Source organism: Hippopotamus amphibius, chromosome 1, assembly GCF_030028045.1.
Source record: "Hippopotamus amphibius kiboko isolate mHipAmp2 chromosome 1, mHipAmp2.hap2, whole genome shotgun sequence".
In the NCBI taxonomy this organism is placed as follows: domain Eukaryota; kingdom Metazoa; phylum Chordata; class Mammalia; order Artiodactyla; family Hippopotamidae; genus Hippopotamus; species Hippopotamus amphibius.
Window position 1 is genome coordinate 115,531,329 of NC_080186.1, and position 26,106 is coordinate 115,557,434.

At 43.0% G+C, this 26,106-nt stretch overlaps 2 protein-coding genes across 2 annotated transcripts; both read left to right on the plus strand.

Annotated features, from left to right (window-relative positions):
- The first annotated feature begins 4,472 nt into the window (after nt 1-4,472).
- On the plus strand, nt 4,473-6,118 carry LOC130859780 (serine/threonine-protein kinase NLK-like). Its single transcript, XM_057747275.1, is given in 2 exon segments — nt 4,473-4,526; nt 4,529-6,118. Coding segments are annotated over 2 exon segments (1,581 nt in total). The 3' UTR covers nt 6,056-6,118.
- A 9,578-nt stretch (nt 6,119-15,696) lies between these two features.
- On the plus strand, nt 15,697-17,066 carry LOC130845997 (late cornified envelope protein 2A-like). The gene is made up of 2 exons (XM_057723927.1): nt 15,697-15,819; nt 16,554-17,066. The coding sequence occupies exon 2, from the start codon at nt 16,576-16,578 to the stop codon at nt 16,870-16,872; it is 297 nt and encodes a 98-aa protein (XP_057579910.1). The 5' UTR covers nt 15,697-15,819; nt 16,554-16,575; the 3' UTR covers nt 16,873-17,066.
- Nucleotides 17,067-26,106: the final 9,040 nt, after the last annotated feature.

The window sequence follows — 26,106 nt, forward strand, 5'->3', positions numbered from 1 at the left end:
TCTTTCCATTCCTGACCCCCTCGCTTCTCATGTCTCACTGTTCATATTGCAGAAGATCTTTGGAATAAACCTTCCTCCCAACACAAACCTCCTAAAGATCTCATTTTGCATCATCCCCACAACCGGGGACCTGCGACCTGGGATAAACCAAGGTAGCTCTGGAAAGCCAAAGCGGTGGTAGTGGCCTTACATACCAGGAGTTACCTGCCTTATTCACACACTGGAACTCTTCCCTTTAGTTCCCACACCCTCAAGAAGGGTTTATTCACTCAATGAGTAAACACTGTTGGATACATGCTCTGTACTCGGTGCTGGGTACAGGAAATAGTGCTAAGTGCTGGGACACCGAGATGGGAAAGGAATGGTCTTTGCCTTTGAGGGGTTCACAGACTTTTGGCTGAGCCAGCACTTTTAAACAACAAAAGTAAAATGATAAATACAGCAAATAAGGTATTATGGGAACATGGAAGAAAGATGCTCAACTTAGCTTGGAGGGGGAGGCTTAGGTCATAACAAGATAGCCAGTGTTTCATGCAGCAGCTTCCCACGAGCTTCCCACCAGGAGATCAATTCAAGCATGGGTGAGGACTCAGAGGGTGGGATATGGAGGGTGCGGGGGAGGGCATATGAGGATATATGTATAAATACAGCCAATTCACTTTGTTGTACAGCAGAAACTGGAACAACCGTGTAAAGCAATTATATTCCCATAAAGAGCTTAAAAAAAAAAAAAAGAAAATTATTCCAGAAATGGACAACACTTCAGTCAAGGAGGTCATAGTATGGGGTCACTTACCTGAACATGTACTTGTTGGAACAATTGAAAACCTAAGATGCAAGTGCCTTCCTCCAGAGATGATTTGTGTTTGCTTCTGGCAGGGGACCAGAGGGGCTCCTGTTCCAGGACCACCTTTAACAAGGTTCATGGGTGGAGGGGCCTGGAGCACGGCAGCCAGTCCGTGCAGCTGGTTTCCTTCTGGCTTAGCCTTACCCTGAGCAAGCCCTGCTAACTCCAGGTAGGTCTGTTGTTAGACCACCCACCCTTATGAGGGAGGGGCTGGTCTCTGATTTTTGATACCAAGCAAGGTTACCAAAAGGAAAGATTGATTAGGTTGATTTTATCCTTAGGGCAAAAGCAGCTTTTTTTTTTTTTTTTTTTTTTTTTTGGTATTTGACATGTTTAAGGAAAAGCAAAAACAATACCTTAATTATACAGCACAATTTATATGTAACAAAATAAAAAGAGTATAAACTGTATCCCATGGCATGACACAAAGGTGTGAGGAATTAACCAGAGGAGGAGGTGAGCTGAATAATTCCTGTGATCAAGTCTTTAAAAGCAGCTTTCTTACTCTGCTAATCTCTTTGGTTCCTTTTTTCATTTTTTCATTTTTAGTATTTGCCTGGTAATTCATATTCCTAACTCTTTTTTTTTTTTTTTTTAATGGCTAAAACATTTTATTCTTGGCTGGTGGAGATGGAGATGAAAAAAGAAGTAAAATGTTGATAATTTTTGAGCTGGGTGTTGGGTACACGGGTGTTTAGCAAACTATTCTCTTTACTTTGTGTATGTTTAAAAGTTTTAAAATTAATTTATTTATTTATTGGCTGCATTGGATCTTTGCTGCTGCGTGTGGGCTTTCTCTAGTTATTGTGAGTGGGGGCTACTCTTCATTGCGGTGCCCAGGCTTCTCATTGCAGTGGCTTCTCTTGCTGCGGAGCATGATCTCTAGGTGCGTGGGCTTTAGTAATTGTGGCATTCGGGCTCAGTAATTGTGGCTCGTGGGCTCTAGAGCGCAGGCTCAGTAGTTGTGGTGCAGGGGCTTAGTTGCTCTGAGGCATGTGGGATCTTCCCAGACCAGGGCTCAAACCCTTGTCACCTGCATTGGCAGGCGGATTCTTAACCCCTGTGCCACCAGGGAAGTCCTGTTTAAAATTTTTTATATTAAAAGGTTTTAACTTAAAAGAGATAATAGATCTAAGAGTAAAAGCAAAGACTTTAAAACTTTTAAAGGAAAAAATAAAATTTTCATGATGTTGGTATAGGCTAAGAGATTTTAGAATAAGCACAAAAACACTTACCATAGAGACAAAAAAAAAAAAACCCAAAAAACAAAAAACAGCCAGACAACTGGACTTAAGAATAAAAACTTCTATTCTTTGAAATAGACTATTAAAGAAGTGAAAAGACAAGACAGATATTCAATGTCAAAGTACTTGTATTCAGAACATAGAAAGAGCTCTTACAACTCACTAATTAAGAAGGCAAATAACTAATTAAAATTGAACCAAAAATTTGAACAGACACTTCATTAAAGAAAAATTTCAAATAGTCAGGAAACACATGAAAGTTCTCTATCATTAGGCATCAGGTAAATGCAAGTTGAAAACACACTGACATAATGCTGTGTACCCACTAGAGATGTTGACCTGACAACATCAAATTTTGTTGAGAGTGTAGAGCAAGTGAACTGCTCATACCCCGCTGTTGGAAAATAAAATTAAACCACCTCTTGGTAAAATAGTTTGGCAGTTTTTTTATAACCTTGTCTATCATCAAACAATTCCACTCTTAGATATTTACCGAAAGTAAATGAAAACGTATGTTCACTAAGTCTTGTACTTGAATGCTTATATTACTTTATTCATAATAGCCTGAACTGAAAAAAACCAACTGTCCATCAACAAGTGGGCAAACAAATTTGTGGATACATTGAGGCATTTGTGGATACTAATCAATAAAAAGAAGTGTATTACTAACACACACAGCAATATGAGGGGATTCAAAAGCATTGTGCTGGGCAAAAGGCCTCAGGCGCAAAAAAAACATATTTTGTGGTATTATATTTAAATGAAATTCTGAGACATCAGGCAAAACTAATGAATTATTATAAAAAATAAATTTGTGGTTGCTTGAGTTCAGGCATAGAGAGGAGATTGATTACAAGGTGCCTAAGGGGGCTTCTTGTGGTAATGCAAATTGCTCATATACAACAGTTACATTTAATAATTTAATGTATTTAAATCAGTAAAGTTGATTTAAAGAGGAAAAATAGACATGGCTGACAAACAAATATGCTCAACATCCACATCCCTAGTAATAAAAAATGTGAATTAAATAATGATATGCCAATTTCTGAATCCAACTGGGTTGAAGTTTTTGAATGATAATAGCTACTGTTAGGTAGGATGTGGGGGAAAAGGCAGTCTCATATTGTTTGTAGGAATACATATTGGGAAAACGTTTTGTAAGTACAATTCAGCAGTATTTCTGAAAAGCCTTAATAAAGAGTACATCATTAGATACAACAATTGTACAATCAGGAAATTATCCTAAGAAAACAGCAAGGTATGGTTGCAAAAATGCACCTTCAGCTAGGGGAGGTGAGTCCGGCCGCGGCGGCACCGGCGGCACCGGCGGCTGAGGAGAAAGCGGCCGCGGGGACGGAAGCCGGGGGTGGGGGGGGGGGGGGGAGACGGAGCAGCCTTGAGCCCTGCGGGGGCCGTCGCGCGGGGGAACCCACCCGCTCTCCCCGCCAACCCTCCTCTGCAGAAGCAGCCGGCGGCGGGGGCAGGAGTCAGCCCGCTTCCGACTGCACCCCGGCCGCCTCCCGGGGCTCCCATTCTTTGGCCCCGGGACCCTAACCTCCTCCCGGGGCGGTTCCCTCTGTCTGGGCGTCCGAGTGCTGCCCACCTCTCTTTCATTCCTCCCCGCACCTCCTTACCTTCACTTTGCCCCGGTTCTCTTTCTCCTCTCGTCCTGCCCTGTCGCCTCCTCTGCTCACTCTGTCCCCCCTGCCTCCTTCCCTGGCTCTTTTCTGTTCGGGAAACTTTAGTATCCGCCCCGCCCCGCATCGGGTCAACCTGACGAGGAGTAGGGGGAGATGTAGGAAGGCCTGAGAGTTCGATGGGGGGGGGGAAGCGGGTTTCCCTGAACATTTCCCCCCATCTTTTCACTTTGGGGTGGTTGGAATTTTTTTCAGTTGCATTTTTGAGGAGGTGGTAGGTGTTTAGAAAAGGAAGTGGGAATGGAAGGGGTAGATGAGGCAAGCCTCTTACAAGATTCCAGGGGTGGTGTGTTACCTGATCCTTTTCGCGTGTGGAGCTCAGGAGGTCCAGAGGTTTGACTTTTATTCCCACATTCAAAGTTGGAACCTCCCCCGAATTAAGGATGGAGTTTTAGTACCCACTTGTGGCAGGAAACCTGGGGGGAAGGGGTCCCTTTTTCCTTTTTCTTTTTCTTTTTTCTTTTCTTTTCTTTTTTTGGGGGCAGCCCACACCCTCCCACACACGCTCACCCCAAATTAAACACCAAGATCCTCTAACTTGTCTGGATTGACTGATGAAGACATAAAGCCAGTCCCGCTCCATGTTTTTGGAGGTGGAGTGAGTGGTTTTTTCCTTCATTTTTAAATGGCCAAATGACAGCTTGACCCAGTTTGCTTTCCAATCAGAGGGCATTTTTTTTTTGAATGTCTCTTTGTGGCGCAAGAGCCAACGCAAAAATGATGGCGGCTTACAATGGCGGTACATCTGTGGCACATCTGCGGCAGCAGCAGGGCACCACCACCACCATCACCACCACCTTCCACACCTCCCTCCTCCTCACCTTCACCACCACCACCACCCTCAGCACCATCTTCATCCTGGGTTGGCTGCTGCTGTCCACCCTGTACAGCAGCATACCTCCTCGGCAGCTGCGGCGGCCGCAGCTGCAGCCACGTTAAACCCTGGGCAACAACAGCCATATTTCCCATCACCGGCACCGGGTCAGGCTCCTGGACCAGCCGCAGCAGCCCCAGCTCAGGTACAGGCTGCCGCGGCTGCCACAGTGAAGGCCCACCATCATCAGCACTCGCATCATCCACAACAGCAGCTGGACATTGAGCCGGACAGACCTATTGGATATGGAGCCTTTGGTGTCGTCTGGTCAGTAACAGATGCAAGAGATGGAAAGAGAGTAGCACTCAAAAAGATGCCCAACGTCTTCCAGAATCTGGTCTCTTGCAAAAGGGTCTTCCGGGAATTGAAGATGTTGTGTTTTTTTAAATATGATAATGTACTCTCTGCCCTTGACATACTCCAACCTCCACACATTGACTATTTTGAAGAAATATATGTTGTCACAGAATTGATGCAGAGTGACCTACATAAAATTATCGTCTCTCCTCAACCACTCAGCTCAGATCATGTCAAAGTTTTTCTTTATCAGATTTTGCGAGGTTTGAAATATCTCCGTTCAGCTGGCATTTTACATCGAGACATTAAGCCAGGGAATCTCCTTGTGAACAGTAACTGTGTTCTAAAGATTTGTGATTTTGGATTGGCCAGAGTGGAAGAATTAGATGAATCCCGTCACATGACTCAGGAAGTTGTTACTCAGTATTATCGGGCTCCGGAAATCCTGATGGGCAGCCGTCATTACAGCAACGCTATTGACATCTGGTCTGTCGGATGTATCTTTGCAGAACTACTAGGACGAAGAATACTGTTTCAGGCACAGAGTCCCATTCAGCAGTTGGATTTGATCACAGATCTCTTGGGCACACCATCACTGGAAGCAATGAGGACAGCTTGTGAAGGTGCTAAGGCACACATACTCAGGGGTCCTCATAAACAGCCATCTCTTCCTGTACTTTATACCCTGTCTAGCCAGGCTACACATGAAGCTGTTCATCTCCTTTGCAGGATGTTGGTCTTTGATCCATCCAAAAGAATATCCGCTAAGGATGCCTTAGCCCACCCCTACCTAGATGAAGGGCGACTACGATATCACACGTGTATGTGTAAATGTTGCTTTTCCACCTCTACTGGAAGAGTTTATACCAGTGACTTTGAGCCCATCACCAATCCCAAATTTGATGACACTTTTGAGAAGAACCTCAGTTCTGTTCGACAGGTTAAAGAAATTATTCACCAGTTCATTTTGGAACAGCAGAAAGGAAACAGAGTGCCTCTCTGCATCAACCCTCAGTCTGCCGCTTTTAAGAGCTTTATTAGTTCCACTGTTGCTCAACCATCTGAGATGCCCCCATCTCCTCTGGTGTGGGAGTGACGGTGGAAGATAATGTACTACTGAAGATGTGATGTAGCTTTCCACTGGAGTCTGGGATTTGCAATTCTGGAGGTTAATCATGTTTGTACTGTAATTTTACTAATGAAGTTTTAAATTAACAACCACGACTTGTATGATATGAATAATATTTAGAAATGTTACTAGACTTTTAATCTTGTAAAGTGGTTGTGCTTTTAGAAGAAAAATATTTTACCCAGAGTTGCACATGTTTTATGAATTTAGTGCAGCTGTTATGGCTCACCTCAGAACAAAAGAGAATTGAACCAAATTTGGGAGTTTGGGGTTTTGTGTTTTTTGTTTTGTTTTTCTTTTTTAAAATGAAGTGAGATTGTTCACACACACACACACACACACACACACACACACACAAAGGACAGTCATACATTTTGATATTTGAGCCATTCCTGAAAATTTGGGGTTTTGTGAAATGAAAGAATCTAGAAATCTTGCCTGCGACCAATCATGGAGCCACGTGAGCTGATCGTGGCTGCACCTCGGGAGGGGGGTGGGGGGAGGGGCATGCCACCTAATGATCAAGCCCTATAATTAGCTTCTCATTAGAGAAGTGACGGTGATGTGTGCTGTCTAAAATCCAATGTTGTGGGTAGAGAGAATGAGTTTGTGACTAGGAGAGACTACACTTTTGTTTCCCTTACCCAGTATAAATATATATATATATATTTAATCTATTTTTATTGGAAGTTTTTCTGCTCTTTCTTACATAAAAGAACCCCCAAGCATGCATCTTTCATGTGTGTAAATAATTCATTTCTGCGCTAATTTCAAAAGAATCTCAACATTGCTGTATAGAGAGAGAACTAGCTTGCACATTTTAGGTCTGTGAAATTTTGTGAGACTTTTCCTGCACTGGACAGTAAAAAAATAAAAGACAAAAACAAATTTTAAAAAAATGTTAAGCCACAAAAAAGGCACATAGGGAATTATGTCAAATGTGTTTGTGTCCTTAGGCAAAGCTGTGGGAGTCTTGAAATGTCACAGTAGTAAATAACTTATTACTTTTTGACAAATTCTTTTTTCTGTTGGAACACTGAATTCTTCTGTGCATATGTATATATGAATACAAATTGAAGGCCTCTACCTCCTGGAGTTATACAACTTGGCTTGTTTACCTCCACGTGCTGATGACTATTTTTTTTTTAAGTTCAGTGTGGAGACTTGAAACTTGAATGTCCCTTCCAACTTTTATATTAAAAATAAAAAGACAAGAAAATTGAAGATCGTTTTTCACCTGCACAAGGAATACTAATGGATCGTCTTAAAATTGGTCTAGGAAAAACCCTGGTGTGTGTTATGGACAATTAACTGTTAAAGTTATTGTAAGTTATCTGTATTTAGCAGAGTATTTTCATCTTGAGTGATCTGAGCTGAATTTGAAGACTATTAATAAGTTATGTTTGGAAGTTTTAACTTCAATGAAGTAATTATTTGCTGTGAAAGAAACAAACATTGAATTACTAAACAAAGATGGTGCAATATCTTTGTTTTTTTTTTATGAGGCTCCTGAGAATCAACCCAGCTGAAGCATTTCAATTCACTTGAATGAGAAACGTGTTTAGTATCAAAAGAGCCCAAGAAGACACTGGTGTGAAAGGTACAATCTCAGAGGTTGGTCAATTACCGTGGCACACTTACTGGTCACTTTGTACAATGTAGATTTGAAGTACAGTGGTGAAAACATTAAATGTGACATTTGAAAAAAAAAAAATGCACCTTCAATTCAGCATTGTTTATCACAATGTCATATTCCTAACTCGTACATGTGTGCGTGCAAGCGCTATGTGCCTCTGCACCCGTATATACATATGTGATTAAGGAATATATATGTACATATGCATACATTATATTATATTACCTTATATATACATGTGTGAACATAAGTATATAGATTGCATTCCATCATTTTAGCTATTTTTATCAGGACAGTTTATCTGAATAATACGGCTCACCATTATTGAAACTCAGGGGTTAGAGCTGGAATTTTTTAATTCTGTTCCTCAGAACACAAGTCCCATTAAAATTCAGTGTAAGGAAAGATTTCCTGTGCTTCAATACATCAGGAAATGTGTTTGAAATGTGGCCTTTAATGACCCTCACGATTATTGTGATTACATAAAGCATCTGAAAAGTCTTGCTACAGAGAAAGCAGTTTTAGTTTATAAAACTTCATTTTTCTAAACTAATTTTGATTATAAAACTCCACTCTGTGGGTGTCTGTGTGTGTGTGTGCCATTTTCAACAGCGTGATGTGCATTTACAGAAATGCTGAATGAAACACGTGAGTTCTCAAGTAGTTTCCCAAAGACGATATCTGTTTCCGCCAGTTCCATCCTTCACATTATGAAGTGATGTGGTGTCAGAAATGCCTGCATCTTTAAAGATCTGAGCTACTTTCTCAGTAGAGGTAAGAAAAAGGATCCACATATTTCCAATGCTTTTGGCCTTCAAATTATCACATAGTTTCACATACTTGGGTTATTTCTGCATACTTGGGCCAAGTATATTTCCTGTACTTGGGCCACCTCATGACACGGCTATGAAAATATTTGTTAATGTTGATCACAGATGCAGGGGGAAAAAAAAGGACTGAGTATCTGCTGTGTGCTGGGCATTGACAGGGTGTTTTCCCATTATTTAATTCAATTATCAATAATCAATAATCAAAATTCCCTACAAAAGGCAAGTGATGAGTATTCTCCCAATTCCAATGGTCCAAATACCGGTCCCTTTATAGACTAAAGTATAGCAGGTAATGTTTACACTGCAAATTCCCCAAATGTGGTAGAGCTGGAAGCGCACAGTGCTTCTAGAGTCTGACTTTACATTTACTATCTATAGTTCAGTGAACTTCAACAAGATATTGAACTTATTTGAGTCTTAATTTCTTTGTTTGTGAAATAGAAAGAATATTACCAGCCTTATAGTGTTACAGTAAGGATTAAATGAAATAATACATATAGACTGTTTGAGCCACAGCGGACATTCAACAATTGGGTTCCCTCCCTCCTTACTTTCCCTCTTTGATGGTTATTTTGTGTCTCTCACCTAATTCATGACATCTTTTCTTCCCCTTTCCAATCCTATCTCCCATGTGGCAAACACTGTCCTGAACTCTGTACAGGAGGCTTTTCTTAGGACCAAAGGCACCTATGGCCCAGCCCTGTAATAAAATGAGTCTCCTGCTGTTGCCTCTGTGTTATTTTTCTGGGGAAATGGGCAGAATGGGCTCCACTCCCCTGTGGTTGTCTTGAAGGGGGTGGTTGCCAGAAGCAGCCTGTGGCCCTGTGGGTAGCAGGTGAACCCTCCTTCTGAAGTAGATATATATTCCTGATGTCAACCATTTATAGACAAGATAGATATTCTGATAGGAAAAGGGAACTCAGAAGATTGTTGAAGCAGGTCTTTTTGTCTCTCTGTGGCCTCTTGAATTCCAGGGTGTGTAGAAGGACAATCCTGAGTGTGGGAAAAGGCGGCCTCTGCCACGTAGTAAAATACTGTGCAGGAAGGTGGAGGGACCTCCATGCTGAAAAGAAGTAAACTTTATATTGTGAGCAAAATTAGCTAGTAGCAGTCACTTTATATTCTCATTCTCCCCATCCCCTTTTTCTAAGCCCCCTTATCTTCAAAATAGTGTTGCTATTTTTAACTGATCCAGTCTGTTCTCATTTTGTCATGGAAAATTAAGAAAAGAGTTTCGGGACTACTTGCGAGCTTCCAGTACGCTCTGGGATTACAGCAATCACTACAGAGTTATCCTCCTACTCTGGAACGTGATTGGAATATAAGTTCCTGAAAAGGTGTGCATACCCTCTGGGATGATGGGAGCTGGGGAAATGTGGCTGAGAGGAGGGCTGAGCATTGGGGAGGATGTGGGGAGGAGTTCATCTGAAGAGAAAGGAGATCTTCAGAATCAAAATTTCAGCCCTGTAAAAAAGGCCTTCATTATCTGTTGCCCCCTCCTCATTATCAGAAAGCTTCACTGTCTTCTAGAAGGCAGAAGCCTACATTAGCTGCAGTATTTGGGGTAGGCTCTGCCCTGGATCATGACTCCCCATTATGTATTCTTCCCACATTCACTCATGCCAAGGAGTAAAAGGAACAGAGAAAAATAGCATGGCAGTTTCTGTAAAGGGCTAAGGAAGTAGGTGTATAAAGGAGCTATTAGAAAACCAAGCTGAGGGACTTCCCTGGTGGTGTAGTGGTCAAGAATCCGCCTGCCAAAGCAGGGGACACTGGTTTGATTCCTGGTCCTGGAAGATCCCACATGCTGTGGAGCAACTAAGCCCTTGCACCACAACTTCTGAGCCTGTGTGCCACAGCTACGGAAGCCTGCGTGCCTAGAGCCTGTGCTCTGAAACAAAAGAGAAGCCACCGCAGCGAGAAGCCCGTGCACCACAATGAAGAGTAGCCCCTGCTTTCTCTGCAACTAGAGAAAGCCCATGCACAGCGACAAAGACCCAACACAGCCAATAAATAAATAAATAAATAAATAAATAAATAAGTAAGCAAATACATGTATTAAAGAAGGAAAAAAACAAAACCAAGCTGAGCTTCGTTTATAATTCGGCAAAGGCCAGGAAAGAGAATTTTCCCTGGCAATCTCTGAAGGTTCCAGAAATGTAGTAAATGCACAATGTATATAACTCATGTCATTATTAGCCTCACAGTAGTGTAGGAGAAAGTCATCAATCGTAATCACTGGAAAAATAAAAGTGGGTCATCAGTCAGAAAAGAAGTATAAAATTCTCCTAAGATTCAGGGTAGGCAGGACTCGTCAAGATCTTGAAGGATGATGATCTCTGGTCTCATATGCATGCTCTACCTGCCCCCTCCTGGGGCCATCACAAGTCAGGACATCTGCTCAGCGGGTGGGGCCTCAGATGTGGTGTTTCTCCTGGTATGTACGTGTGCATGCCTGTGTGCCTGTCACTGTGTCGTGCATCTGATGTATATATATCCCCATGACATTTATTTTATAACTGGAAGTTTATACCTTTTGACCCCCTTCAGCCATTTTGCCCACCTCCAAACCTATGCTTCTGGCAATCATGTTAAATGCAGAGTTGTAGATCCCCAATTTACTTCATATTGCCACCTCTTCTCCATTGCTTTCATAATATTATTATTCTAATGATGCAGAAGCTTTTCACTCCCAGATCCCCTCATTTGCACATCTCTGTGTTTCACTTACATGCTGTACTTATCAATAGAGGTCTCTGTATTTCTACATCCATCTTTCCTGTTTCCACCTCTGTTCGTTTGTATTGCTTGGACTCTGCCTCCAGGCAGTCACACCTTAGTTTCACAAAGAATAGTCTGGGAAATAGTCACAGAGAATAGCCTATGCTGACTTAAAAAAATTGCACACCATGAGAGTTGTGAGTTGAGTTTATTTGGGGCAAAATGAGGACTGCAGCCTGGGAGACAGCATTCCCGCCACCCCCACCCCCCACCCCCAGGATATTTCACCTAGGTGGGCATTTCCCAGTATTTTTCAATCGAGCCCTCCGCCCCCCAGTATCTTTCACCTGGGTGGCTATTCCCTCGTATCTTTCAACCAGGCCTCCACAGGATCTTTCACCTGGTGGGTATTCCTCGGTATCTTTTTGTTTGTTTGTTTGTTTGTTTGTTTGTTTTTTGGCACACGGGCTTAGCTGCTCCGCGTCATGTGGGATCTTCCTGTAGCAGGGATTGAACTTATGTCCTCTGCATTGGCAGGCGGATTCCCAACTACTGCGCCACCTAGGAAGCCCTCCTCGGTATCTTTCAATTAAGCCCCACCCCCAGTATTTTTCCACTGGGTGGGTATTTCCCTGGTATCTTTCAACCAGGGCCCCCTCCCAGTATTTTTCAACTGGGAGGAGGCAAGTACCTGCTACACCACCAAATAAAACTCAGGATCATCAACCAATACGGGAGATCTGAGAACCAGGAGAGACTGACCCAAATTCGTTTGGACTCCCCGAGGAGGCAGATGGGCTCAAGCGGCCTCTGCTGGTACCAAGGCTCTGGTTCCTCTCAAGTTCAAGCGAAGGAGAGCAGTCCACTCTGGGTCCCTTAGTGGTTGCCAAAACTGTTAACCAAAAAATTGCACAACATGAAGCGTTGCAAGTTGAGTTTATTTAGGGCAAAATGAGGACTGCAGCCCGGGAGACAGCATCCCAGATAGCTCTGAGAAACTGTTCCAGAGTTCAGGGGGGCAGATTAGTATATATGTGTTCTTGGTAAAGGAGGAGTACATGCAATCAAACACATTTTTTTTTTTTTTTGGTAGGGGGTTTCTGCTAGTCACGAGGAGCAGATGTCACCATGTAGGGATTTAGTGCTTTTCTAGATATGAGGGCTCATAAAATCAGCTCCTAAAAACATCTAACTATCTGAAGACCTGTTCTGTCTGGCCCAGTTTTCCGAAGCACAGAGTGCCTCATTCCTGGTCTCCGCCCTGAATTCCCTTCAGGGGACGTGGAAGGTCAGCAGCTGCAGCAGCACGTGTGACTTAATCCTTGTAGTAGAGGGAGAGGGCAAGTGCCCATGGCAAGTGCCAGTTTATAGTTGACACCTGTAATAGTCTCTGTTTGCCTCACATTAAAGTTGGTGGAGTGCTTGTCTGTTGGGCCTTCTAGATAAGTTTTATAAGACCAGCTCTGAATCCTCTTATCTTATCTTCAGATATCTGAAGATAGATAAGGGGATTCAAATCTCTCTGAATCCTCCCTATTATCTAGCACGATACTTTGCACATAGAATGGGTTTCCTAAGTGGTGTAGAATGAGGCATACCTAACCCTCAATCTTCTTCCATCTTTATCTTCAGAAGTCTCCACCTATGGCCTCAGTTGAGTCCAACAAGGAAAATAGGACAATAAGACTTCTGTAATATTGGTTCTCCTCCATGACAAGGGAATCACACTAGGCAGACTGATGCCTATTTTAAAAATCCCAAAACATGTGAAATAATCACATTAGTCAGAATAGTAGTGTGACAGAGCTAAATCAGACTCCACGTTCAATCTATTTCTTGGACTTTAACCTTTGCTTTTGGCTGCTTTTGTTATTATAATCACACACAATGGCCTGCTTCAGGGAACCCAGCCCTCTGCCTGAATGTTAAACTAAAGTGCCTCTGTTTAGCTCACAGGCAGACAATCTACCCTGCCCACTTGTGAATGACTGCAAGAAAGAAGAAATTAACACATCCCCTCACTGGGGCTGGTCATTCCCGGAGATGTTTTGCAAGACTGATGGCCCTTTTACTTTATTTCCCCTCCGCCTCTCCCTCACTCTCCCTCTCTGATTTTATAAAAGAAATTGGCATCCAGACCCTGATAAGATGGTTTTTCGGAGACAATAGTCTGCCATCTTCTCAGTCTATCAGCTTTCCGAATAGCCTTTCGTAATAAAGTTGTATTCCTTGCCTCAACACCTCGTCTCCAGTTCATTGGCTTGTCGTGAGCAGAGCAGACTTGGATGCGGTAAGAGTAGTATAGTAGTTGTAGAAGTAGCTACCACTTTTCAAACTCCAGCCACGTGTGGTACTATGCTCGTGCTTTGCAGGCAATATCTCATTTTATGGGTACAGATGAGCAGAACTATGATCTTTATTTTGTAGACAATGAACCTGTAGCTTAAAAAATATAACTTATTTAAGATGGCACAGCTTGCCCAGGGAGACGTAGGGATTCCAACTTAACTCTCTGATTGTAAGATTGTCTTTTTATACTAATACTCAGAAACACCTCCTATTCATCTTAGTGTGCTCTTTTTTTTCCAATACTCTGTTCCTCCAATGTCAGCTTTAGCATCTCCTGACTGGAGGTTTGGCTAGAGTCAGTATCATCATCACTTCTATTAATTATCATCAGATTTTCAACAGCTCTTTCTTGAAAATCCCAGTGCAAATCAAGGTTTCCCCTCTTTGAACAGCTGTAGTGCTTTGAATCAATATCACACATCTCATAGGCAATTTGGCTTCATGGCTTTATTTCAGCTGCTATGTGTAACATTAAAATAGTAGTTTCCTCATTCCATTTTTTTCTACTTCATTACTCATCTGTCTTTTAAACTTCCTGAAATAATGGTCTCTGCTTTTTCTATACTACTCCTTTCCAAAATTACTGTAAAATCACTTCAACCCTCATCATTAAAATTACTATTTCCAAAGCCACTAATGCCCTTAAACTTGCCAAATCTCATGGATTCTGTCCATAGCAGTTGACAATGTGGGCACTGTCTCTGTTTTGAAAATTCTTTTCCTTTATTTTTTTTTCCCCAAAATATCATGGTTTTCTCCTGATTTTTCCAGTTAGGTATCTCAACTTTCTTAGGCTCCTAAGTTTTTACATCTTCTTTGCCAACCCATCAAAATTTGGAATATCCCCAAAGTTCTGTGCCTAGTCTATCTTTTACTGTGTGTCTGCTTTCCTATAATGACCTTAACCATTCACCCATCTTCACATGGTTATTTAATTACCCAGGAACCAATCTAGTTTGTATTAGGCAGCATTCCTCTATAAATACCTATTAAATGTGGCAAACTCATATCAGAGGATTTTTCTGTTCTCTAAAAAATATCCCAACTACAATGTAAGCTCATCAAAGTTAGTGATAGTTCCTTAATCACAGTAGTGTAGCCCTATGTTTGCTAATTAGTAGATGTCAACTTAAAGAAATCCACGTCTTATTTTATTTTTTCCTTCTTTGTATCTACCTAAGGAATGTAATAGCTCAATAGTACAGCTGTTCTAATTCCCAAGCACTTTCAGTTCTCAACTTCAACCTTGAAACAAAAAGCCTATTAGAACTCCCAAGCTCCTTCAAATCTCAAGTCCCCTCTCCCTTCAGATGGCAACACTGTCCCCTCCATGTGCCTATTGCCCTCCAGGGGCCATCAGACTCCTCAAGGACTATACTTCCATGCTCCTTGTAGATTCCTCCTGGTCCCTATTCTGCTCACCTGATCTTATTCCCACAGAGCTATACTCTCAAAAAATATGTTTCTCAGGAACTAATATCCAGAAGTAGTGGAAAAAACACTACACCTCCCTGGGAAACTGTTTTGCTACAAGGGATTCTGGAAGCCAACAGGCTGCTATGCTGACTGCCTGAGTCTGCCTCAGGGTCTGGTAAACATCTGCCTTCCTCTTTGCTATGTTTAATCTTCATCCAATGTTTATTGTGCTAAATACTGTACCACAAACATAATACAGAGGCATGCACTGCTTTCAAAGAGTTCTAAGCTTAGATAGACGTGTAGAAAGACTGTGCTATAAGGAACATGATCAAGGTCATATGGCACACGACTCACAGTTCACGGCTTACAAAGTCATCCTCCAAGACTACCAGCTCCTAAGGCAATCTACATCATCTCTGTGTCATTGGTATCTTGCAAAGTTCTGGGGCCAAGATAGATAATGCGTGATTATTGACTGACTGAATGAATGAATGTATGGCGGGGAATGGCTGGCTGGCAACAGGCCTGGGGAGCAGATGCCTGGTAGTCTCTGACTTCCGGGATTCCTCTAGGTCCTGTGCAGGGAGATCCTGGAGCCCCAGGGCTGGGAGTGCGAGGAGAGTCACTGCTTCCCAGGTTGTGAAAGTGACTGCCCTGCATAAACTGGCTGTGTCTCACCCCTGGGAAGACACCAGGCCCAGGATAAAAGGGCTCCAGTGTTACGCTCTTCAGTCCTCAGCCCTGTTGGTGACAGCTCCTGCCCATCCACTGAACAGGTGAGTGCTCGGCAAAGGAGGCTCTAGGGGCAGGACTGCAAGGCGGGGAGAGGCTGAAGAAGGCAGGGAGAGGGGAAGGGTCTCTGGGGAGTGGGAGTAGGAATAGTGTGAGCAATTCTGCAACCTGCAGAATTGCTCTGGCCCGGGCCTTTCTCTATAGAGCCTGTCAGGCCATACTCTCCTGACTTCTCTTGGTCAAGCAGGTATCTGGGGAGGAGCAGAATGTAGGGCTGAGAATATTCAAGGTTAGGGGGAGAAGGGCAACAAGAAGCCCTGCACCATGGGCCGTGGGATAGAGGAAGAGAAAGAAGGAAGAGCAGCAGGTACACAGGGTTGAACTGCTAAGACTTGGACCATCAATGTCTTTCCACCTTGTCCTCTTCCAATAAGGGTTTTCACAGATGACAAGCATCCACTGGAAATGCTTAAGAAAGATGGGTCCGTCACAGGAAGGATTCCGAATATGGCCAGCAGTGTTTCCAAGTGGCTGGGAAGCCTAATGTGGCTTAAAGCAGCTGACTTCAGGCTCCATGTAAGGGAGATGGTAACTTTGGGAAAGAACAGAAAGGGAGAAAGAGAACTGTGTTGCAGTTTGTTTCACTTTCTTTTCGGATTCCACTGATAGATTATGCTCACTAAGCAGCTTGTCTTGGGCGAGGAGTCAATGAAATCCAGGGTAGAGGACACATCTGCTTGTCGCTTGTACGTTGATGGCTTTTTGCATTTCTCCCTAGGTGTACTGACTTCCTCTTTAAAATGTCCTGCCAGCAGAGCCAGCAGCAGTGCCAGACCCCTCCCAAGTGTCCCATCCCCAAGTGTCCCCCCAAGTGTCCCCCCAAGTGCCCACCCCAGTGCCCAGCCCTGTGTCCCCCTCCAGTCTCTTCCTGCTGTGGGCCCAGCTCTGGGGACTGCTGCAGCTCTGGGGGTGGGGACTGCTGCCTGAGCCACCACAGGCACCGCAGGTCCCACCGCCGCAGACACCACAGCCCTGACTGCTGCAGCCAGCCCTCGGGGGGCTCCGGCTGCTGTGATGGTCCTGGGGGCTGCTGCTGACCTCAACCATGAGGACTTCTGACAAGCAGAGTTGGAACTGAAGTGCTGAATACCCACCCCAGCCTGCGGCTTCTCATCCCCATTCCTGTCCTCTGTCCTACAGACTGAGCCGCTGAAATATTCCCATGGAAACATCTACATTTTCCCTAGACATTTCTGAGTTACAACATAAAAAGCCTTCCCGGCTGAGCCTACCTGACCTCTCACTTATTTTTGCCGGCAGCACCCCATAGGTCAGAGTTAGCAACATGGGGCCCGGCCCTACCCTGCCTGGGGGCAGAGCCTGGTTCAGGAGTTGGGTTGGGGGGGTCACCTGGTCAATCTCTACTCAGGGTGTCCCTGGAAGGACCTCTCTTGACCTTTCCCACACACAGAGAGGCCTGTTCTAGCCTTACAGGTGGCCAGTTGAGGATATCTGCCTTCTGTGGGCATGCTTGAACTTTAATTTTATCCCTATTACTCTACTAAATTTTGAATTAACAGAAACCATGATAATGTTTCTCACTGCTCATATTAAGTGATCAATTAAAAAGTGCTAGTATTATATCCAACAGCAAAAACCTGGAAGCAAGCCAAATGCCCATCAAATGGAAGGTGGATGAGCCATTGTGAGATAGTCATACATGGTCTGTGATTCAATGTTTTAAATGAATGAGCTAAAGCAACACACAATACACAGCAAAGAAGTGACAAAAGCAATTCCTGAAATAGTACATGCTGCATGATACCCTATTTTAAATTTTTTTAAAATCAAAATATATCCTTTTTGGGGACTTCCTAGGTGGTGCAGTAGTTAAGAATCTGCCTGCCAATGCAGGGCACACGGGTTTGATCCCTGCTTCGGGAAGATCCTGTGTGCCGTGGAGCAACTAAGCCCGTGTGCCACAACTATTGACCCTATGTGCCGCAACTACTGAAGCCCACATGCCTAGGGCCCGTGCTCCGCAACAAGAGAAGCCACCACAATGAGGAGCCCACACATCACAATGAAGAGTACCCCCTACTTGCTGCAACTAGAGAAAGTCTATGCACAGCAATAAAGACCCAGTGCAGCCAATTAATTAATTAATTAATTAAAAAATAAAAACAAGCTAAAAAGTGTTTAAAAATATATCCTTTTTGGTTATTGTATATATATGGTTGGAAATTAAGTGAAATGGAAAATGAGGTATGGATGAAAACTTTTTTTTTTGACCAGTAAATACTTTGGGTGGGGAGGAGAATGGTGAGGTGTGCTGGGGAGGAACACACGGTTAGAGGTAGGTTATTGTCAATGTCTTAGCTTTCATTTTGGTGGGTTCCTGATTTTTTATATTATTAAAATGAATAATGAATGATTTTGAACAGATGGACAGATCAGCAAATTAAATAATTAAGGGGACCATGCATGGAGTAATGATGATAGTGTGTCATGGTCCAAGAATTCTGATTTCTCCAATTCTATACCTTTAAGGTCCTGTTTTTCAAAAAAGTGTTACATTCATTAACTTCTTTAATGTTCTCATTTGATTCTCACAACTCTTTAAAAATATCATTTTGATTCCCTATTAACTTCATAAGTAAGGAAATTGAGGTTCAGAGATGTTAAATAATTTGCCCAAGTTCACACAGTAAGAACACAGCCAGATCCCTGTTAGTATCTGAATTCTTCCTGATCTCTCCAGTCTCTCCTCACCTCTCCTGGGCAATCTTAACTATTCTTGGGGCATCAGTTAACACTGTCACACTGATGGCTAAGAAGCTGCTTCTCAGAGACCCCTTTATTGACCCCCAAACCTCCTTGTTACTCAAGCACATCACTCTGCTTGATTTTCTTCATTTCACTTATCATCAACAAACAGTTTCTTATGTATTTACTTTTGTTGTGCCCTTCTCATCTCACCTTAATGTAAACTTTATAAGGATACAAACCTTCTAAACTTGCCCAATGCCATCTCCCCAGTATCAAGAATGGAATGTTGTGGATGAGTGAGAAAAGTTTTTGGTACATAGCTTCTAGATCAACATAGAAAGTCCATACTTGTTTCCTGAGCTACAGGTTGGTTCATGGGGCAGCCTCTTAGATTTTATCAATTAAGAGTTCCATTCTCATCTCAAATTTAAAGTTTACAGTATAAAACCGATTCCCTACCCTTCCATTCATCAAACTTTTTCTGCGTTGACTTCAGTTCAGTGAATAGCATCATTATCTGCCCAGTTCAGAACCTGAAGACATCCTGGATTGTTGTCTTCCTTGTGCCCCCGTCTCTTGGGTGGTCCTGACATTCAGGCAAATGTCTCAGAATGGTTTTTATGAAATAATGATGATTTCCTTTTAAGTAGGTCATTTAAAGTGTTTCGTTACATTATCGTTAATGATTTTCATTGGTAATACCTTTGAATTAAAGATTATATATTATCTCAATAAAATTCAGGGTATGCAATTTTTTTTAAGTATTTAAACTCCATCAGTTTTTTTTTTGTCCATTCAACTTTCTAGTTTTATTTTAACTTTTAATTTTATATTAGAATATAATTGATTAACAATGTTGTGTTAGTTTCAGTTGCACAGTGAAGTGATTCGGTTATGCATATACATGTATCTATTCTTTTCAAATTCTTTTCCCATTTAGGTTATTACAGAATATTGAGCAGAGTTCCCTGTGCTATGCAGTCGATCTGGGTTTGTTATTCATTTTAAATATAGCAGTGTGTACATGTCTATCCCAAACTCTGTAACTGTCCGTCCCCACCACCCTTCCCCCTGGCAACCATAAGTTCTTTCTCTGAATCTGTGAGTCTGTTTCTGTTTTGTAAATAAGTTCATTTGTACCTTTTTTTAAATTTAAGATTCTGCATGTAAGCAATATCATATGATGTTTGTCTTTCTCTGTCCGACTTACTTCACTCAGTATGACAATTTCTAGGCCACCCATGTTGCTGCAAATGGCATTATTTCATTCTTTTTAATGGCTGAGTAATATTCCATTGTATATATGTACCATATCTTCTTTATCCATTCCACTGTCAATGGACATTTAGGTCACTTCCATGTCTTGGCTAATGTAAACAGTGCTGCAATGAACATTGGGTAGGGTGTGTGTATCCTTTCAGACCCTTTTTTTCTCTGGATATATGCCCAGGAGTGGGATGGGAGGGTCATATGGCAGCTCTACTTTTAGTTTTTTAAGGAACCTCCAAGCTGTTCTCCACAGTGGCTGCACCAATTTACATTCCCATCAACAGTGTAGGAGTGTTCCCTTCTCTCCACACCCTCTCCAGCATTTATTGTTTGTGTATTTTTTGATGACAGCCATTCCGACTGATGTGAAGTGATATCTCATTGTAGTTTTGACTTGCATTTCTCTAATAATTAATGATGTTGAGCATCTTTTCATGTGCTTCTTGGCCATCTGTATGTCTTCTTTGGAGAAATGTCTATTTAGGTCTTCTGCCCTTTTGTTGACTGGCTTGTTTCTTTTGATGACCTTGAAGTGTCATTAACTTCTCTGTGGTTAGTGTACTCTTTTGTCAAAAAGGGCTAACATAGGGCTGGCATAACTCATAGGGCTGTGAGAATTAAGTGAGCTATTACATGTAAGCAGATGGCTTGGGACAGGACGATAGCTTTTGCTCTCCTGTGACACAAAACCCTCAGAAAGACATTTATTTCACAGAGTGCGATTCTGTTGTCATCACCATCATGATCAGACCCATCTTTACCACTAACATCAGCAGCAGCATCACGATATGGCCACTCCCATCAATGACCCTGGGCCTTTGACCCAACCTTCGTAACTAACTCAGCCCCACGTTATTCACCTCCTTTCTGAGTATCTGAAGCTCTTGTAAGCAATTCCACACAATTCACACTCAATTGGATACTGTTTTAGTGGAATTTAAAGGGTTTTTGGTTTTGTGTTTTTTTTTTTTGGGGGGGGGCAAGCCTCAAGAAATGGTAATTTTCTTGCCTTTGTCCTTTCTACTTCATTATAAAGTTGTCCTTCGCTTTTCAATTATTTGCCACATTGCTATGCTCATTCACTGATAGAAAAATTAAATAATGACTTCTGTTCTCACATCTTCTCTGAAATCAGTCACTCTGAGGCCACTATTGATGTTCTAACAGACAAAGAGATTGGACACTCACTGGGACATTTTACAATAGTGATCATCTTTTCCTTAGAACTCTCTCTTTATTTGAATAATGATGAATGCATTTTTTTCCCTTTCTTAGGCTAATATTGACAGTTCCTATGCTGTGTCCATTTTCTGCTTTTGTCTGCTGTTTATCCATGAAGTCTTGGATTGCCCAGTTCTCTTTGATCCTGATGATCGCAGCAACCTCATCCCTGTCATACCCTCAACTAGGTGTCATGTTTCTCTCCAGCCTGAGTTACATACCCTCTCCTGAGCCCCAGTAGCATCCAGGGCTTATGTCTAACAGAGAATCACATGTTTTCTTATTTGTCTTCAACACTGGCTTTTGATAGCCTTCAAGGTAGGGGCAATTATCCTTGTATTTTGAGCACTTAATAGAGTATTTTTTCCAATGTAGAACACATTATATCTCTGTCTAATCAGGTCTACTTGTTTCTTATTTCAGATGTGTCAATAGGCAAATTACGGATTTTCACATCCGAGTATTTCCTATCATCATACGTGGCCATAAAGCAAAGCCTAGTGGAGTAGTTCATGATCAAGTGGCAGAATCTGTCACTCTCCTATCACCTACCCTTTCCAGTCTCCTGTGGCTCCTCTATCACTGTCTCTACCCTTATTCCACAATCCCTTGTGCTGTCTCCTGGCCACTGATGAACTGCTCCTTCAACCCCCTTTTCTGGTCAGTGACCTGAGCTTCATTCCCTCGGCTGTCTTGCTGACATATACTCATGTCACATCTGACTTTGATTGCCTTAGGCCTGTGCATTCAGGGCTAATAAATGTCCTATTTCTGAAGCATTGATAGGTGATGACATCCATGGCCATGTCACGTTGATTCAGTGTGTGTCCTGCATCAAAGGATTTCTCCAGCCCAACAAATGGATCCTCAGACCCAAGCCTCTTCACATGTGTGCCCAAAGGCAGACCTCATTCATCCTTTCAGTCAGTGGTCATTAACTCACTTCTTTACCTCTACCCCTCCTGTGAGCATTGGTTGGAACTCCTGGGGGTATGGAGATGAATAAAGACCAGCACAGGTTCTTCCCTAAATGTGCTCTCCCTCTGGAAGAGCATATACAAATGCAGGTGGACTCATAGGATACTGCCCATGAGTCATGGGGCCACCATTGCAGCACATGACAAGTTGGTTTACAGGGCAGTGTTTACGTATGACCTCAAGGCACCTGACTCATCTTTATGGAAACAGCATTTTATAAAATTCCTGTCCCAAGACAGAAAATAACATATGTATCGAATTAATGAATGAGCCATTGGCAGATGTTGACAACTAAGGCCAAGTCACACGTGACTAGTGTGTGCTCTCCTTCAGGGCATTTCTGAAGCCCAAAGAATGGAACTCTGAGCCACAAGCCTCTGTTCACTGGTGCTAAAACACAGTTCCTCATTCATCCCTTAATCAATTAGGCATCATAATTCACTTTTTATTCTTCACAGTTACCCATTCTGTTTATGAAACTACAGAGAGAATGGAGTTGAATAAAGTCCAGTACAGATTCTGTCCTTAACAGATTCTCCATCTGGAAGAGCAGACTGACGTGCAAATGGATATGACACTGTTCTGAGGTAAGAGCTGTTAGAGGCCACATGCAGTAAATTGACAGTACATTCTGTCCATGTCTGTCCTCAAGGAAACACAGCTGAGTCTTATGACAATAGCATCTCCTACAATTATGCATGTAGACAATGCATAATTTTTTACTTAACGAATGAGTGAATGCTGGCTGGCTGGCAGCAAGCCCGGGGAGCTGATGTCTGGCAGTTTCTGACTTCCTGGATTTCTCTAGGTCCTGTGCAGGGAGATCCTGGAGCCTCAGGGCTGGGAGTACAAAGAGAACCACCTCATTCCAAGTTGTGAAGTGACTGCTCTGTATCTACAGGCTGTGCCTCATCTGTGGAAGGACACCAGGCTCAGAAAAATAGGGCTCCAGGGAGAGAGGAAGGAGTCACTTCATGGGGGGAGAGTGGGAGAGTGGAGAGGGGGTAAAGGATCCTGCAACTTTCAGAGGTCTTGGGCCTCAAGATCATCATTTTCTAGTTTATTCATTGGATGAAATGTTCTTGGATATATCCTACTCTCATCTGACATCCTTGAGATTAAGGATCAGAACATGAGCGCATTACTTTGTGTCCTTTGGGGACAGGGAGGCTTCTGTCAGGTGGATTTGGAGTCCATATGAGAAGATGGTTATCATACCTCAGGGGAAGCAAAGTAGACTGAAGAGAGAGAATGTTTACTAAGGTTTGTTTTCCTTCAGATCAGTTTCCAAATGCCACTGTGGAACTTGGTTCATGTACTCGCTATTTGTAGAGGAGAGATTTCTACAAAAGAATATAATGAGAATGAATCTTTGAAATGGTGCACTGATTTCTCTTTTGTTTCTCTCAGGTCAACAGAACTTTTCCTGAAATGTACTTCCAGCAGAGTAAGCAGCAGGGCCAGCCTCTCCCAAGCGTTTCCCCCATGTCACCCTCCAGTCTCCTCCTGCTGTGGGTCCAGCTCTGGGAGCTGCTGCAGCTCTGGGGGTTGGGGCTGCTGCCTGAGCCGCCACAGGCCCCGTCTCTTCCGTTGGCACCGGCACCAGCGCCTCGACTGCTGTGAGTGTGAGCCCTCGGGGGCTCCGGGTGCTGCAATGGCCCTGGGGGCTGCTGCTAACCTGGATCCTGCAATGGGAGGACCCACATAACGTAGACCTGCCCCCCTGAACTTTCTCTCCCCTCACATCCTTTCTTCCATTCTGGAGTTTGAGATGCTAAAGTGTAGTCTTTGTACAGGGCTCATCCCTGTGCTCCCCACAACTCCCTGTCTCCCCACCCCACACACCCCTCCATGGAACCATCAGGCCCTAAATCCCACTGTGGGAAACAATTTTTCTTCTTTCCGCACTCCTGCTCCTTGCCCTTAATGTCTCCCACAAAACATCACCTCCCTGCACCCCTGCCCCACCCACGCGGATCAGTGTTCCTCCAGGCAGCACTGCCCATTTGAGGTTCTAAACATCCCAAAGAGCACACTGCTTTGTGAAGGCTACTCCCCAAGACAGAGACCCAGAGCATGTTCAGTGGCTTTGGCCTTTAATCTGGAAAAGGGAACTTCTTCCCTCCCATCAGTCCCAGGCTTGGGGACTAAGAATGCCACGTGTACACAGGGGCAGTGGCTCTCATGCTTACTTGATTTCCATTAATGTAAAGGATGCTCATAATATTGACCACATTTTATTTTTGTAACATTCTTTTGAAAAATAAGCAAGAAAAACACAACCAACAGAATTAAGACACGAAGATATAAAGATTCAGAGAGGCCCTATGGAGAGTACATATGAGAGCAGAGGCCAGAGTGGGAAGCCCTATCTCTCACCCTTTTAGCTATTTCTATAGTCCCATGATCTGACCTATATGATTTCATACCGCAAATAATTTTGGCCCATTGCAAACTGTTTCGGAAATGATTTCCATTAGGTGAGTGTCATGATGTAATAAAAACAGCTGTAATGTTAAGTAATAATAATAATAATATAATGATGATAATAATAGCCTTTATTGAGAGCCTATTCATGGCTTGACTCTTCTCCTACCTTTTATTTAGCCTTTCCAGCAACATGTGAGGCAGACGTTGTTTACATTTTCTATATGATGAAACTAACCAAGGCTCAGAGAGAATAAGTGACTTGCTCTGCCACTCTCTTGGTTGCAGGAAGAGCCATAGGATAAGCCTGGGCCTGTCTGCCTGCAAAGGTCTTGCCATTTCCCTGGGGCACTCAGCCTCCTAACTGGGGTTTACTTCTTGAGATCAAAGAAGGTGAAGTGTTGATGGTGTCTGATGGTGCCTAACACTGGTATAGGATCAACAATCCATTTCCCGGGTTAAGACCAACAGTTTCCATACCTGTGTTCCTGTTTCTGCCCAGCTCCCCCCAGGTCATACCTCACAGGGCAGCCAGAGTCCGATCCTGTCACATCTTGCTTTAAATAGTTGCCAGCGATCTGGACAGAGACACGAGTGGTCCCTCCCTCCTGCTTCACTGTCTGCTTTCAGTTCTGTGAATGTGCCACAGTCCTTCCTATACCCCCATGCTGCCCCTTTGCACATGCTGTTCCATCACTCTAGCAGGCTCTTCACCCTCCTTTGTACCTACTTATCCTTTAGGTCTCAGCCAGTGTCCACGTATTCAGGAAAGCCTTTTATGGTCTCCCTGACCAGGTTAGCTCTCCCCCATTCCACTCATTCCCAGCCCTAAGCAGTTCTCATTGCTCTGTGGACCTCTCCTGCCAAACACTAATCAGGGGTGTCATTGGCTATTTATCTGTGTGGCCGTTTGATTGATGTTTGTTCCTTCACTCTACTAATAACTCTGTAAGAACAGGGGCTACCTTTGATTTCTTCTTTAGCTTAGCACTATATCCCCAGGATGTAGCATAATGCTTTATACACAGTAAATACCTAATAGCTGAATGAATAAATGCATGCATTGAAGAATTAATGGCATCATTGATGTTACCACCATCATTCTTTCAATCTGTACTAGTATTGAAATATCTTTCTTCATTGCTCCAGCCCCACGAGACATACATATCTAAAATATACGTATAGTCTACCTGAAATTGAAATTCACCTGGGGACCCTGTATTTTTATTTGCTAAATCAGACAACTCTACCTCAGGCACTTGGCTTTTTGTGCTGTAAGCCACCCAGTTTCATGTTTGGAAGGTCACGTTCTCGTTCTCCCACTGGTTTCCATGTGTGACTTTTTCTCCAGAGTGAGAAGGTGAAGTCTTTGGAGGGTGGTGCCTCCTGATTCTTTGTTCTTTAAGTGCCTCCTTTCTATGCTCCCACTCTGTGCTTACATCTATCAATTCCCTTATCACAGTGCATTACAGATGTCTGTTCATTTGTGTGTTTTCTTTTTTAGACCATAAGCTCCTTGAGGACAGAGGCTGTGAGTAGCTGCTCAGAGAGTGTTTGTTGAGTGAACAGATGATGACTGTTCTTAATTCAATTCTAGGAATCTGATAGGTGGTTGTAAATACTTGCTGAGTGACTGGATTTAATAAGCTCCACTAGATGGACTGAGA

Excerpts from the sequence above, each read along its gene's own strand:
- LOC130845997 (XM_057723927.1), top strand. The coding sequence starts at position 16,576 with ATGTCCTGCCAGCAGAGCCAGCAGCAGTGCCAGACCCCTCCCAAGTGT.